The 12,445-nt window shown below is 36.1% G+C and overlaps 1 protein-coding gene and 1 long non-coding RNA gene across 2 annotated transcripts in view; one reads left to right on the forward strand and one right to left on the reverse strand.

Annotated features, from left to right (window-relative positions):
* The window catches only part of mgat4a (alpha-1,3-mannosyl-glycoprotein 4-beta-N-acetylglucosaminyltransferase A), an 81,319-nt gene that overhangs the window by 52,535 nt on the left and 16,339 nt on the right, over positions 1 to 12,445 (forward strand). The window contains exon 8 of the mRNA XM_056243663.1: positions 7,828 to 7,903. Within this exon, the coding sequence (XP_056099638.1) occupies positions 7,828 to 7,903 (76 nt within the window). The remainder of the gene's footprint in view (positions 1 to 7,827; positions 7,904 to 12,445) is intronic.
* On the reverse strand, positions 4,227 to 4,857 carry LOC130078150 (uncharacterized). The gene is made up of 2 exons (XR_008805893.1): positions 4,554 to 4,857; positions 4,227 to 4,335 (listed from the first exon to the last, which is right to left on the reverse strand). It is a non-coding gene; the product is annotated as an uncharacterized LOC130078150 (long non-coding RNA).

The following is a 12,445-nucleotide window of genomic DNA, read 5'->3' on the forward strand; positions in this document are numbered from 1 at the left end:
GTTCACCATCCATATATAAGGCGCTCCGCATTATAAGGCGCACTGTCGTTTTTTGAGAAAATTAAAGGCTTTTAAGTGCGCCTTATAGTGCGGAAAATACGGTATTCTTGTGATGTCAAAGCTGAATTTTCAACATCATTACTCATGTCTTCAGTGTCACATGATCCTTCAGAAATCATTCTAATATGCTTATTTGATGCTGAAAAAACATTTCTTATTACTAGTGTTGAAGATGATTGGGCTGCTTCATATTTTTTGGGAAACTAATATTATATTATATTAAATTATATATTTGTTTTCAGGATTCTTTGATGAATAAAAAGTTCCAAAGAAAAGCATTTTTTTGAAATGCAAAAAAAAAAAAAAAACTGTCACATAAATAAATGTCACATTTTATCAATGTAATCTATCCTTGTTAAATAAAATTATTAGGGCCAGATTTACTAACAGCTTGCTCCAGCACAAACCCTCTTTTGCACAAAAAAAATTACTGGCAGGATTTACTAAAGACACACAGTGAAGAATTAGCGCTGAAAAGGCATGGACAGGGTTATTTTTTTGCAGCTGACCTTATTGCATATGCATTTGTAGGAGTTTCCCTTTCAGACGCAAAATTTATGGGAGCCTGAGAGGAGAACATTTAAATGAATCACGTAAGGTGATTTAATTACTAAGATTTACGCTCGTCAATTTCCTGGTATTTACCGTTATTGTTATTTACCGTATTTATTATTTACACCATTGTTTACCGCCCCAAAAAAGCACGTCTTAAACCAGATGCTAACTGGTAGGTAGATTGTGTTGGTCATTATAGAGATGATCCGGCCGCCTTGGTGTTCTTTAATTTGCAGTAGATCACGAGCAGAACTTTCCACTCTCATCTGTGTTTTTGTGGAATTGTGCTCCTTTCCCTGTTTAATAAATCTGGGCCTTAATTTCTTTAGAAAAATCTTTTGAACAGTAGTATGCATGTTGTTCCCCCCCCCCCCTCAATAAACATGCCTATGCATAACTTGAATTGTGTAGCGAGCAAAATAGTAAACATATTTTGAACGTACTTTATATAAACTATCATAATTCAGCTTCCTCAAAGTCATCACTCTTTCTCTCTACACAATCTGTCCATTCTCTCAACAACCTTCACGAGTTGAGATGCAAAGACAATCTTTGGTCTTTACAAAAAGATGTCATTTGTATTTGTCGACAAATATAATTTTAAGCATTTAGATAAAAATTTAAGATCAAGAGAAGCATAATTTCAGTCAAGTGTGTACAAATGTTTGGCTGGTGGTGTGCATAGGTGTATTGTTTGTGGTCTGTTGTTTTGTTGCGCAACCCATCGGCCATTGCTGCGGCGGGTGCACGTGACAGTATTTATGCGTGCATATTAGAGATTGTGGGCAGTTTTTGTGGTGAGGGTGAAATAAAGTTTTGATTAGACCGGATCTCATATTTCAGTGCCAGAGTCAGAGATTATTTACTGTCACAAATAGAGAGAGAGAGAGAGACAGAGAGAGAGTGATTGCAGATTTGTTGTGAGACAGGAAGCTCAAGGTCAAAGACATCAACTCCTTCACTCCCTCCTTCCTCTTCTCTTTCTCTCTCTACCCTAAAATGACTCCTCTTCTCATCTCCTGCTCTTCCTAAATCTTTCATCCACAGCTGTCTCAATTTAATCTCAATCACTCTGGGTATCTCTTTCTTTCTTTCTTTCTTTCACTGCCTCTTCTATCTCTTGGTATCGCGCTCCCTCGTGAAAAATATTCTGTGCCAATGCTGAATATTATTATTTTCAAAAAACAATTTAAATACCACAGAAATATTCAATAGCAGTGAATGTGCTATTCAACACTGCTTTATTCAAATTAAATAGCAATATAGCAAATTAAATAAAATCAGTGCTATGTAGCCTTCGACTATTTCTAAGTTAAGTAAATAAGTTTTTCAAGTAAACACGTTTTTAATTATTTATTTAGCTAAATGGCAATTAATTAGTAAAAAATGAAAGCAATATGTGATTTTTCTCTTTTTCAAACAATATTATCCAAACTACTGTTCAAAAGTTTTCAACCCAAGTTTATTTTTATAGCGGTTTTAACAATATATATATATATATATATTGTTTCAAAGCAGCTTTACAGAAAATACTTGTTTCAGTGTTACTTCAGTTTAAGTTTGGGGTTATATATATATATATATATATATATATATATATATATATATATATATATATAAAAAAAGTATTTTTATTCCGCAAAGATGCATTACATTTATCAAAAGTGGCAGTTAAGACATTTATAATGTTACAAAATATTTCTATTTCAAATAAATGCTGTTTCTTCAAATATTATGGAGACATTGCCGCATTTCTCTGGATTTAGTCTGTCTCAGTTTTTTCATGTAATCACAGATGGACTCTGATGGTGAGATCAGATCATACCGGCTGTTGTCATACTCCTTGTGCATACACAAATCTAACTGTATTATTACAATTATTGGCAAAAGGAATGTTTGGAAATGTAAAGTGATATTTCCTACTGACACACTACAGCAAATTATATAAATAACTGGCTTAAAACCATTTTTGTGTGTGAAAACTAATGTGCCTAAGACTTTGACACAGTACTGTACATATAAATACATTTAGACCACTTAACATAGTGGATGTCAGGATGTGAAGAGACTTTCAACAAGCATAACAAAAAAATTTGCCTACCCTGCCTTTAACCCTCTGGGGACCAAGGTGTTTTTGGGGCCCTTGGGATGTTTTGACATGCACTGACATTTGTGCTTTTTTCAGTTATTTATAAACATGTTAATGGCAAAGGTGTAAATTCACTCTATATAGCACAAACGGGGCTACCATAATATGTGAGCAACATGTATGTACATGTTTGTATTTTTAAGAGAATAATGTTTATGTGTGGTTATTGAAAAAAATAAAAAATGAAAGTTGCTGAAATAAGACCACAAAACACATACTAAATATGTGTCCACAAGACTTTTGATTAATGGATGATCATGTTGTCGCTTCGAGTTCTGGCTTCAAAATGATGTGAAAATCATCCTGTCTAACTGTTCACATAAAACGAAACATTAATTTATACTTTGTATAACAGTTTTTTTGTCAGAAGAGGTTTATGCGTGGGAGTGGTAATGGCCTATCAATATTAATGAGATGTTATCAAAAATATAAAATCAAAATTAATATCAATGTTATAAATTTGCTCTAAGCAAATCAAATGTGAGTAAAATAAATAAATAATCAGTCAGCTATAAACAAAGCAATTGTGAGCGATAAATAAACAAAAGTAAAGGCAGGTATCTCACAGTAAATGCTTATGCCCCGTTGATGCGGGCTCTAAGCAAATCAAATGTGAGCAAAATAAACAAAAGTAAAGGCAGCTCCTTGTTGCTCGTCTGAATGTTTGTCTTGGCCCTATTTGCCACATTCCTATAAAAATAATAATATTAATAAAGGTTAATAAAGGTTGATCAAAGTACTATCAGCATGTCAGGGCTATCAGGGCAATCAGCATGTTGATAAAACAAAAAAATATATGTTCTTTTATATTAACATTACTAATCAATAATTATAATATTGTGCATGCATAACACATTATTTTGCAAAGCCACAGTAGTAGGTAAAAAATAGTAGATAAATATGTACTTACTCTTTTTGATTCCCATTGCTGCGTGTCCTGCGAGTTGCAGTGGAAGGCGAGAGTTAAAACGCGGAGTTTTTTTGTGATTGTTGCGGGCAAAAATCCTTGATTACGCGGCCCGTTTTCTTTATAAATGCGATGGAATATGCGGGATGTTTATGCAATTTTTTTGCGATGAAATTGCGGGAACTTGCAAAAATTGCGGGAACTTGCAAAAATTGCGGGAACTTGCAAAAACTGCGGTTTGATGAAAAAGAGAAAAAAAAAAGTGATTCACCCAACACCCTGTTCTCACTAGGCTACTACCTTAATGTAAAGAGTCATTTCTTATTACTTCCTATGATGAGCAAGCATACTACATCACAGAAAGTGCTGGAAATATTTAATTTCTCATCTTGTTTTATTTCAGACTGTAACGAGTGGAAATAAGGTGTGGCCCCTTTAAGAGCTGCGCGCTCCCTGTTGAACTGTCTGCAGTATTATATTGTATGTGCGCCTCGAACACCCCATGTGTGCGGGTAATTTCTGTTTGATGCTACTTCTTTTATCTTATTTTGTTTATTAAGTAACGATGTGGACGGTAGAACGTGTGACAGACAGTTATACGAGTTCGATTTGGGAATAAAGTGCGAGTTGTGAGATGCCAATCGCCTCCGTGAGTCTGTCTGGCCTCTGCAATAACTTCAGCTGTGAGCTATCCCTATTTTTCTTCCCGACACAACGCGTTACAAGACCTTAATAAACACATCAAACTTACAAAACATTGATGAGTCAAACAAGTTCTGTAGCTTTACTAGAGGAATATGCTACAACTTCAGTAAAAATGAATAAATGAAATATTTAAAAATAAAGCGTGCTCCTGTTTTACAGCTTTTCGATGATGTTCACGTCGCGTAATTGCGTCACTTCATAACGTTCCCATGGCAACAGGGGGAAACGGCTGCTCTTGTGTGAAGCAAACGCAACGTTTTCCAACTTTCTGCTAAGATATATGTGACTTTTTTGCGACGAAAATGCGGGGATTATGAAATCATGCAAGCCCCGCATATTTTGCGCGGAAATCAGCAATTTATGCGGCGAAATTGCGGAGTATTTGAAAAAATGCGACCCCCGCATAAATATGCAGACTTTGGCTGATTATGCATTGAATTCAGCGATCGCATAATCGCGTTTTTCTGGAGGGACTGGTATATAAACAAAATGTAACTAACATCTGTAAAATAGTAGGTAAATATGTACTTACTCTTTTTGATTTTTGTTGCTGCGTGTCCTCGTTGCAGTGGAAGGCGAGAGTGAACAAGCTACATTCCTTTAAAAAAAAGTTAAAAACTATTATTATCATATATTTTACAGAGTACTATTCCAGCACATGCATAACTGATGGACATTTAGCAATGCTGATAACACAAAACATATGTAACATCATCAACCAATCTCCAAAAATAAATAATAAAGTCATACAGGCAAATTGAACTAACATCTGTAAAATTGTAGGTAAATATGTACTTTTTCTGATTTCTGACTGTGTTGCTAAGCACACTCCGAGTTGCAGGCGGAGGTAGTGATGAAGCTACATTACTTTTAAATAAGTTGAGGAATATTATTACATAAATATAACCATAGTAGCATTAGTCTATAATGAATAACTGATGTAAATAATTTTAGACGCGTGCAATAAGCCTATATGCCTGTCAATGGGCCATTACCGGAGAGGCACACCGCAAACAAAACACATTTGCGCAATTCATTAACTGGGTATATTTACACATTTCAGCACATTTACACACATTTACAACTGATATATGCGAGCATGCATCGTTAATGATAATGAGGCAGCATTTAAACTAGTCAAAATATAATCTAAACATCTAGGCCTATTTTCTAAAATAACTTCTAAGTTCTAGCTTTCATACATAATGATCTTAACATATCATTTACACATACAAATTTCCTAACTGGGGTAGGGTTACAGTGCGTAGCATATGCACTAAAAACAAAAACAAAAATTTTGAAATTTTGAAATGGTACGAGATATTAAATTCATGGTATAGATATGCACTTTCATTAGATCGTACATCAGCTCGACTGGAATCGCTCTATTTTCATACAGATTACAGAAGCTGAGAATATTTGTTTTTAATATAAATTACTTCATTTAAAAGATGCGATCTCAAGCTTTATGCCCGTGGGTATGTTTGCCTGTTTGACTGAATTTTCGTGGAGTTAGATCATTTCCGAACGCGTTTCAAATTGGAGTTCGCTGACAGAGAGAGAGCAGAACTCGCATCATGTTCATTTTTCTTTATTTGGCAAAAAGCAAAACACTTTATTTTTATTGTGAGTATACAGAAAAAAAAATAGAAACTGAGCAGGATCGATTGATGTATAACACGAAACTGAAAGATCAAAATTACAAAATTAACAGAGCAGTTTGAGTTTATTTTGCATTGCTAAAAAAAAAAAAAAAGCAAAACGCACGGGTGCGTTTTTGGTCCCCTGAGGGTTGAAGTAGCCTAACCTGGTTGCCTTAAAATTGAGTTCATTTAAACTAAATTTTAATGAACTCAAATTTTAATGAACTCAAATTTTAATGAACTCAAATTTTAGTTCATACAAAGAGATTAGTTTATTCAACAGAAACTCAAAATATTATGTTATCTGAACAACATTTGTGAACTTAAGCTGTTTTTATGACATGCTTTTTGAACAGTTGTGATAACAAATCATGGAAATATTTGTTTTCAGTGCAGTGGCAAACAGCAATTAGTCAATGCACTGCTTATCAGAATGAATGACGGAGACAGAGAAACATCATGTAGTTACAGTATCTCATTCTACTAAATAATGGCCCAGCAGTTGATTGTGACATTTAAAGACTTAGAGTAAAGGGATTTGTGGTTTTTGATGTCATCTTTTGTATTATAGAAGTGGCACATTGATAGATTCATGTTGTTATTTTATTTTTTTAAATAGAAAACAAAAAAAGGAATTAGTATAGGACAGATTAAACATGTTGCCCCCGAAGGGGAGTAACAGCACTTTATTTATTTTTTTACTTCAAGCACTGACGGTTTACACAAAAATAATAACATTGATAATACGAAATGTTTCTTGAGCACCCAATCAGCATATTAGAATGAATTCTGATGGATCATGTGACACTGACAACTGGAGTAATGATGCGGAAAATTTAGTTTTGCTATCACAGGAATAAATTACATTTTTAAAATATACTCAAATAGAAATCAGTTATTTTAAATTGTAATAATATTTGGCGATACTGTTTTTACTGTATTTCCGATCAAATAAATGCAGTCTTGGTGAGCACAAGAGACCTTTGTACAGTGGTGTGTATTTTCCAATAATACAGCAGGTCTGTTAGGCTGCACTTGGGTAGTGAATCAAGTCTGTACTTGCTACCAATCATTCTACATTACTGTTAGTATCATTACTTTTTTCTTTTTTTTTTGACTTTGTTCATTAGCAAAGTCAGCCTATCATGCTTAGTTCATGTATTAGGTTGGAATTCCTAATAAAGTTATCTCTGTTTTAATGACTTAAAAAAACAAAAACATTTTTACTCCCATTTAGTTTTGGTGTTTTAGTGTTTATTTTAGATTATGAAAGGCATTGCTAAGAAGGCTTCCTAGTGAACCAACTTGCATTAAAAGTCATTCCCAGTGATACCATCTGACATAACTATGCGCGTGTGTGTGACTGTAAGTGTGTGTGTGATTTTGAGTTTTTATTCTGTACCACAATCTCTCCTCTCATCTACTTATCTGATTCAGTTTGATCAAAGGAAATGAGCTGCTTTGATGCACATCATATTTAATATTCTTTTTGATTATTTAATCTCTTTTCTGAACCCCTTACTGCAAAGGACGAATAAATAACAAAGGTTATATATTGAGTACATGTGAGTGATGTGTTTTTGCTTGTAGCCTCAAACTGCCCTTATTTAGCTTTTGCAGTGTGTATGTTTCTGGTTCCTGTAACCGTCAGTCACATTCGTCATACACCTGCCATCTAGAGTTTCACTCCTGGCTCAACCACAGGCTAACTCCCACATTCAACCTCGGCTTTCAGGCTACTGGACATGCACTGTGTATCTCCCTTTTTGAACACATGTATGATGTATTGTATTTGTGTTTCTTTGTAGATGGAGGACCAAGCAGAATTTGGACTATTCCTTTCTAATGATGTATGCTGTCAACAAAGGGGTCTATTATGTCCAGGTAATCAAATGACCAGTTTTAAAGGTGAATTGTTTAGTATCTACACCACTAGTGTCACTGAACAGAATGACTTGTCATAAAGGTTCCCATTCCCAAAACTCTCCCCTATCTGCTATTGATTGGCAAATGGTTTGTCCCGCCCCAAACTCACTCCTTTGGTTGAGTCAGTGTGGTTGTCTCAGGCTGGTCAGAATACAAATAGAAACAGAGCAATGTTTTGAAATCTTTAGTGTTTACACTCTTTTGGTAAAGCCAGCTATGCATGGCTTGCTTATACAGGTGAAACTCGAAAAATTAGAATATCGTGCAAAAGTTAATTTATTTCAGTAATTCAACTTAAAGGGATACTCCACCAGTTTTTATTATTAAACTATGTTATTCCCTTAACTAAGACGAGTTGTTACATACCTCTCTCGTCTCAGTGCGTGCACTATATCCCTCTGTATTGCCGCAAAACTATGTTAGCACTTAGCTTAGCCCATGCATTAAATATGGGCCAAGCAGAGAAGCGACCAAACACTTCCACGTTTTCCCTATGTAAACACAGTTACTCGAGTAGTGTAACTTGACCTGGGCTGGTGACACAAAATAAACCGTTGCGCTTTTCTAAGCGTTTAAAATTGATGACTATATTGTATGGCGGAATACCATAACAATTGCTTTTGAGCACTTCGACTTGGCGCAATAATATCTTCACTCGTGAAAAGTCCGCTTACCGGCTCCCGCTTCCTCTCCCCCTCCCTCTGACATTTCCGTCAATACAACGTGACATGCGCCGGTAGTAGTAGTTCGAGCGGAGTTGACGAAGTAACAGGTTGTTGGAAGCTAGTTTGTGTACAATAATGGTTAAAGCGTGCATCGTAAAGGGTTGTGAAAATAAGGAGAATGTACATAGTGCTGTCATTTTTCACCGAATTCAAACACACCACATACAGCGGAGAGCTTGGTTAGCTGCTTTGAACAAGAATCCCAAAACACCATTGATGACTCTGAAGAAGTGGCGTGTTTGCTCCGAACATTTCACAAAGAAGGACTATACCTGCACAGGAACACGCCTAAAGGATGAGGCTACACCAACAATATTCAGATCACTTACAGAAAGCCCGTGGTCTTTCGCCAGCTCCGGTCTGTTCTGGATCATATCTTTCTTGCCTCTCACGGTCCATAAGAGCTAATTCCTCCTCCGTGTACTCGGGTTCAAACAGATATGGCTCTGGGTCTTCTAAAAGAAGTCATAATCATCTACAAAGTCGGCCATTGCAAATGATCTGCAGTTTGCTAATAGCACAGGTAGTAAAAGTCACGTTGGTAGTATTGACGGAAATGTCAGCAGCTGGATGCTATTGGAGGGAGGGGGAGAGGAAGCGGGAGCCGGTAATCTTTTCACGAGTGAAGATATTATTGCGCCAAGTCGAAGTGCTCAAAAGCACTTGTTATGGTATTCCGCCATACAATATAGTCATCAATTTTAAACGCTTAGAAAAGCGCAACGGTTTATTTTGTGTCACCAGCCCAGGTCAAGTTACACTACTCGAGTAACTGTGTTTACATAGGGAAAACGTGGAAGTGTTTGGTCGCTTCTCTGCTTGGCCCATATTTAATGCATGGGCTAAGCTAAGTGCTAACATAGTTTTGCGGCAATACAGAGGGATATAGTGCACGCACTGAGACGAGAGAGGTATGTATCAACTCGTCTTAGTTAAGGGAATAACATAGTTTAATAAGAAAAACTGGTGGAGTATCCCTTTAAAAGGTGAAACTAATATATTATATAGACTCATTACATGCAAAGTGAGACATTTCAAGCCTTTATTTGTTATAATTTGGATGGTTATGACTTACATCTATGAAAACCGTTTCACAATATTCTAATTTTGAATTTGGGGTTTTTATAAGCTGTAAGCCATATTCATCAAAATTATAACAAATAAAGGCTTGAAATATCTCACTTTGCATGTAATGAGTCTGTATAATATATTAGTTTCACCTTTTAAGTTGAATTACTGAAATAAATTAACTTTTGCACGATATTCAAATTTTTCGAGTTTCACCTGTAGCTCTTTCTGCATATAAAATACACTAAAAATATTTGTTGCTGCTACAATTAGATCACCTGTATGATGATCAAAACTGTTTTCAACCCTAAGTCAATTGACAGCATTTGTGGCATGCTGTCAATTTTTGTGTGCGTTTGTGTATACACTAAAGAGCCAAAACATTATGACCACTCACAGGTGAAGCAGAAAAATGTTGATCATTTCCTAACAATGTCACATGCCAAGTTCTGAGTAGTTCTAGTTCTAGATAAGATGATTACTGAACAATCAGTTATTGAAATCGATGTGTAAAGACCTTTGTCAAGGGCCAAATTGTTATGGCAGGATGACTTGGGTCAAGGCATCTCTGAAAAGCCAAGCCTTGTGGGATGCTCATGGTCCGAGGAGCGACAAACCATCGCTAACATGGCTTTGTGCGTCCAAGGCTCATTGATGCACAAGGGCAATGAAGGCTATTGTGGCATAAGTCACAGAAAATGTTAATGATGGCTAAGGGAGGAATGTGTAACAACATCGCACCCTGCTGCGAATGGGCTGCGTAGCTGCAGACCGGTCAGAGTGCACATGATGACCGCCAAAAGCGCCTGTTCGATTGTAGAATGGTAACGCAAGCATCGGAAATGGACCTTAGAAGGCCGTCAGGTCCAATGAGTACACTGTCACACTGCACACATCATCCAGCAATGATTTGAGGAACATGATGAAGAGTTCAAGGTGTTACTCTGGCTTCCAAATTGCCCAGATCTCAATTTAATTGAGCATCTGTGGGATGTGCTGGACCAACAAGTTCAGTCCATATCACTACATCGCGGTGGCTCCACATTTCGCAACCTACAGCATTTGAAGGATCTGCTGATAATGTATTGGTCCCAGATTCCACAGGACGCCTTCAGGGTCTTGAAGAGCCCATGCCTTGTTCGGTCGGCACTGTTTTGGCGGAGGACCAACAGCATATTAGGCAGGTGGTCATAATGTTTTGGCTCATCGGTTTATATACACACATATATCGAATATTTAATTGCACAGGTTAGTTCCCTTTTTTTTTTTTTTACATTTAGATTACTTTTTAAGTTCATTTTTAAAACACTTATAATTAGCCTAAATAACAGGTGTTAAATGTAATCTTTAGCCAATCTCAAAATGAATATGTTCACATAGTACTCTTTGTAATGCCCAAATTCACTTTTAAGAAGATTTGTATGTTTTTATTTTATTTAGAAATAAATATATACAGTAAATATAATTATACCTTAGTCTGTGCGTCTCTATTGTCTTGGCTAAGTGACGGCATGTCACACATACATGTGAAATTGAACAATTGAGACCATTGTGTTTAACTTAAAATATGTTTTGATTGAATTTTCCTCTTACAGTCAGTTTCCCGAGCGATGCATATTTCTGTTTAGGTTTCTAGTTAGTGCGCCAGATCCCCACTGGAAGCTCTTCAGTTCAGAATTAGATAGACAAAGTACACCAAAAGCTCTTTGCTCAATGGTTGCCTTGGTAACTCATTTATCTGGATATACCATAAAGACACCCTTTGGCTCTGTAGCGGTTGTCATGGGAACGTGACTTTGTGGTTTGGGGATTTCAGTTTTTGTGAAGTGATTATGATTTTACAGCTGGGAATATGATCAGGGGAAAGAATTCGCTACAGTCAGAGCAGCTGTACATGGTCGCAGCAGATTTAAAGCGGTGTAGCACTTGACATGACACCTCTTATTTGTTTCTCTCTGGAGCACAAACAAACGTGAAAACCATAACATGATGTAAGAGACCAAGCAGAAGCCTCTGCCAACTGGTAATTTTGTTAGCATGCAAGATGTAAAACTGTAATCCCACATGGTTAATGCTCTGCAACCAATGTGTGCTTTTCATCAAATCAGTTACAGTGAACATTATGCATATAATATCAATTCTATTTATGTCTCTCTCAAGCCACACCTGGCACAGTTCATGCGCTGCAACAAGATTGAGTATTAAATGCATTTTTATATTCATAGTTGTCGATATCACATGACATGAAGGCCTCAGAATTTGTCCTCTGCAGTATTGAGAATCGAAACCTTCAGTTTGCTAGTCTAACGCTCTAACCATTAGGCCACAACTGCCGTTGGAGAATCAAACCCCGGTCTTCTGTGTGACAGGCCGGAGATACTGTCCACTATACTAATGAGGAGTTAGTATCAAACTTGGGAATAGAGGATGATGAGTTTTTATAATATGTTCTTACTTTTCCAATTGTACTTGATAAAAAGCTTTTATTTAAAACATTACATGTATTTTATGGCATTTTCACTATCTTTCAAAATTTGGGGTCAGTGAGATTTTTTGACAGAAAGAAATGAATACTTTTATTTGGAAGTGAAGCATTATTTTGATCAAAAGTGACAGTAAATACACTTATTGTTACAAAAATGTTTTAAAAAGAATCAAATAAATGCTGTTATTTTGAAATTCTACTCAATGAATCCTGAGAAAAATG

This window comes from Rhinichthys klamathensis, unplaced genomic scaffold (genome assembly GCF_029890125.1).
Source record: "Rhinichthys klamathensis goyatoka isolate OS25496 unplaced genomic scaffold, OSU_Roscu_1.1 h1tg000825l_1, whole genome shotgun sequence".
NCBI classification, from domain to species: domain Eukaryota; kingdom Metazoa; phylum Chordata; class Actinopteri; order Cypriniformes; family Leuciscidae; genus Rhinichthys; species Rhinichthys klamathensis.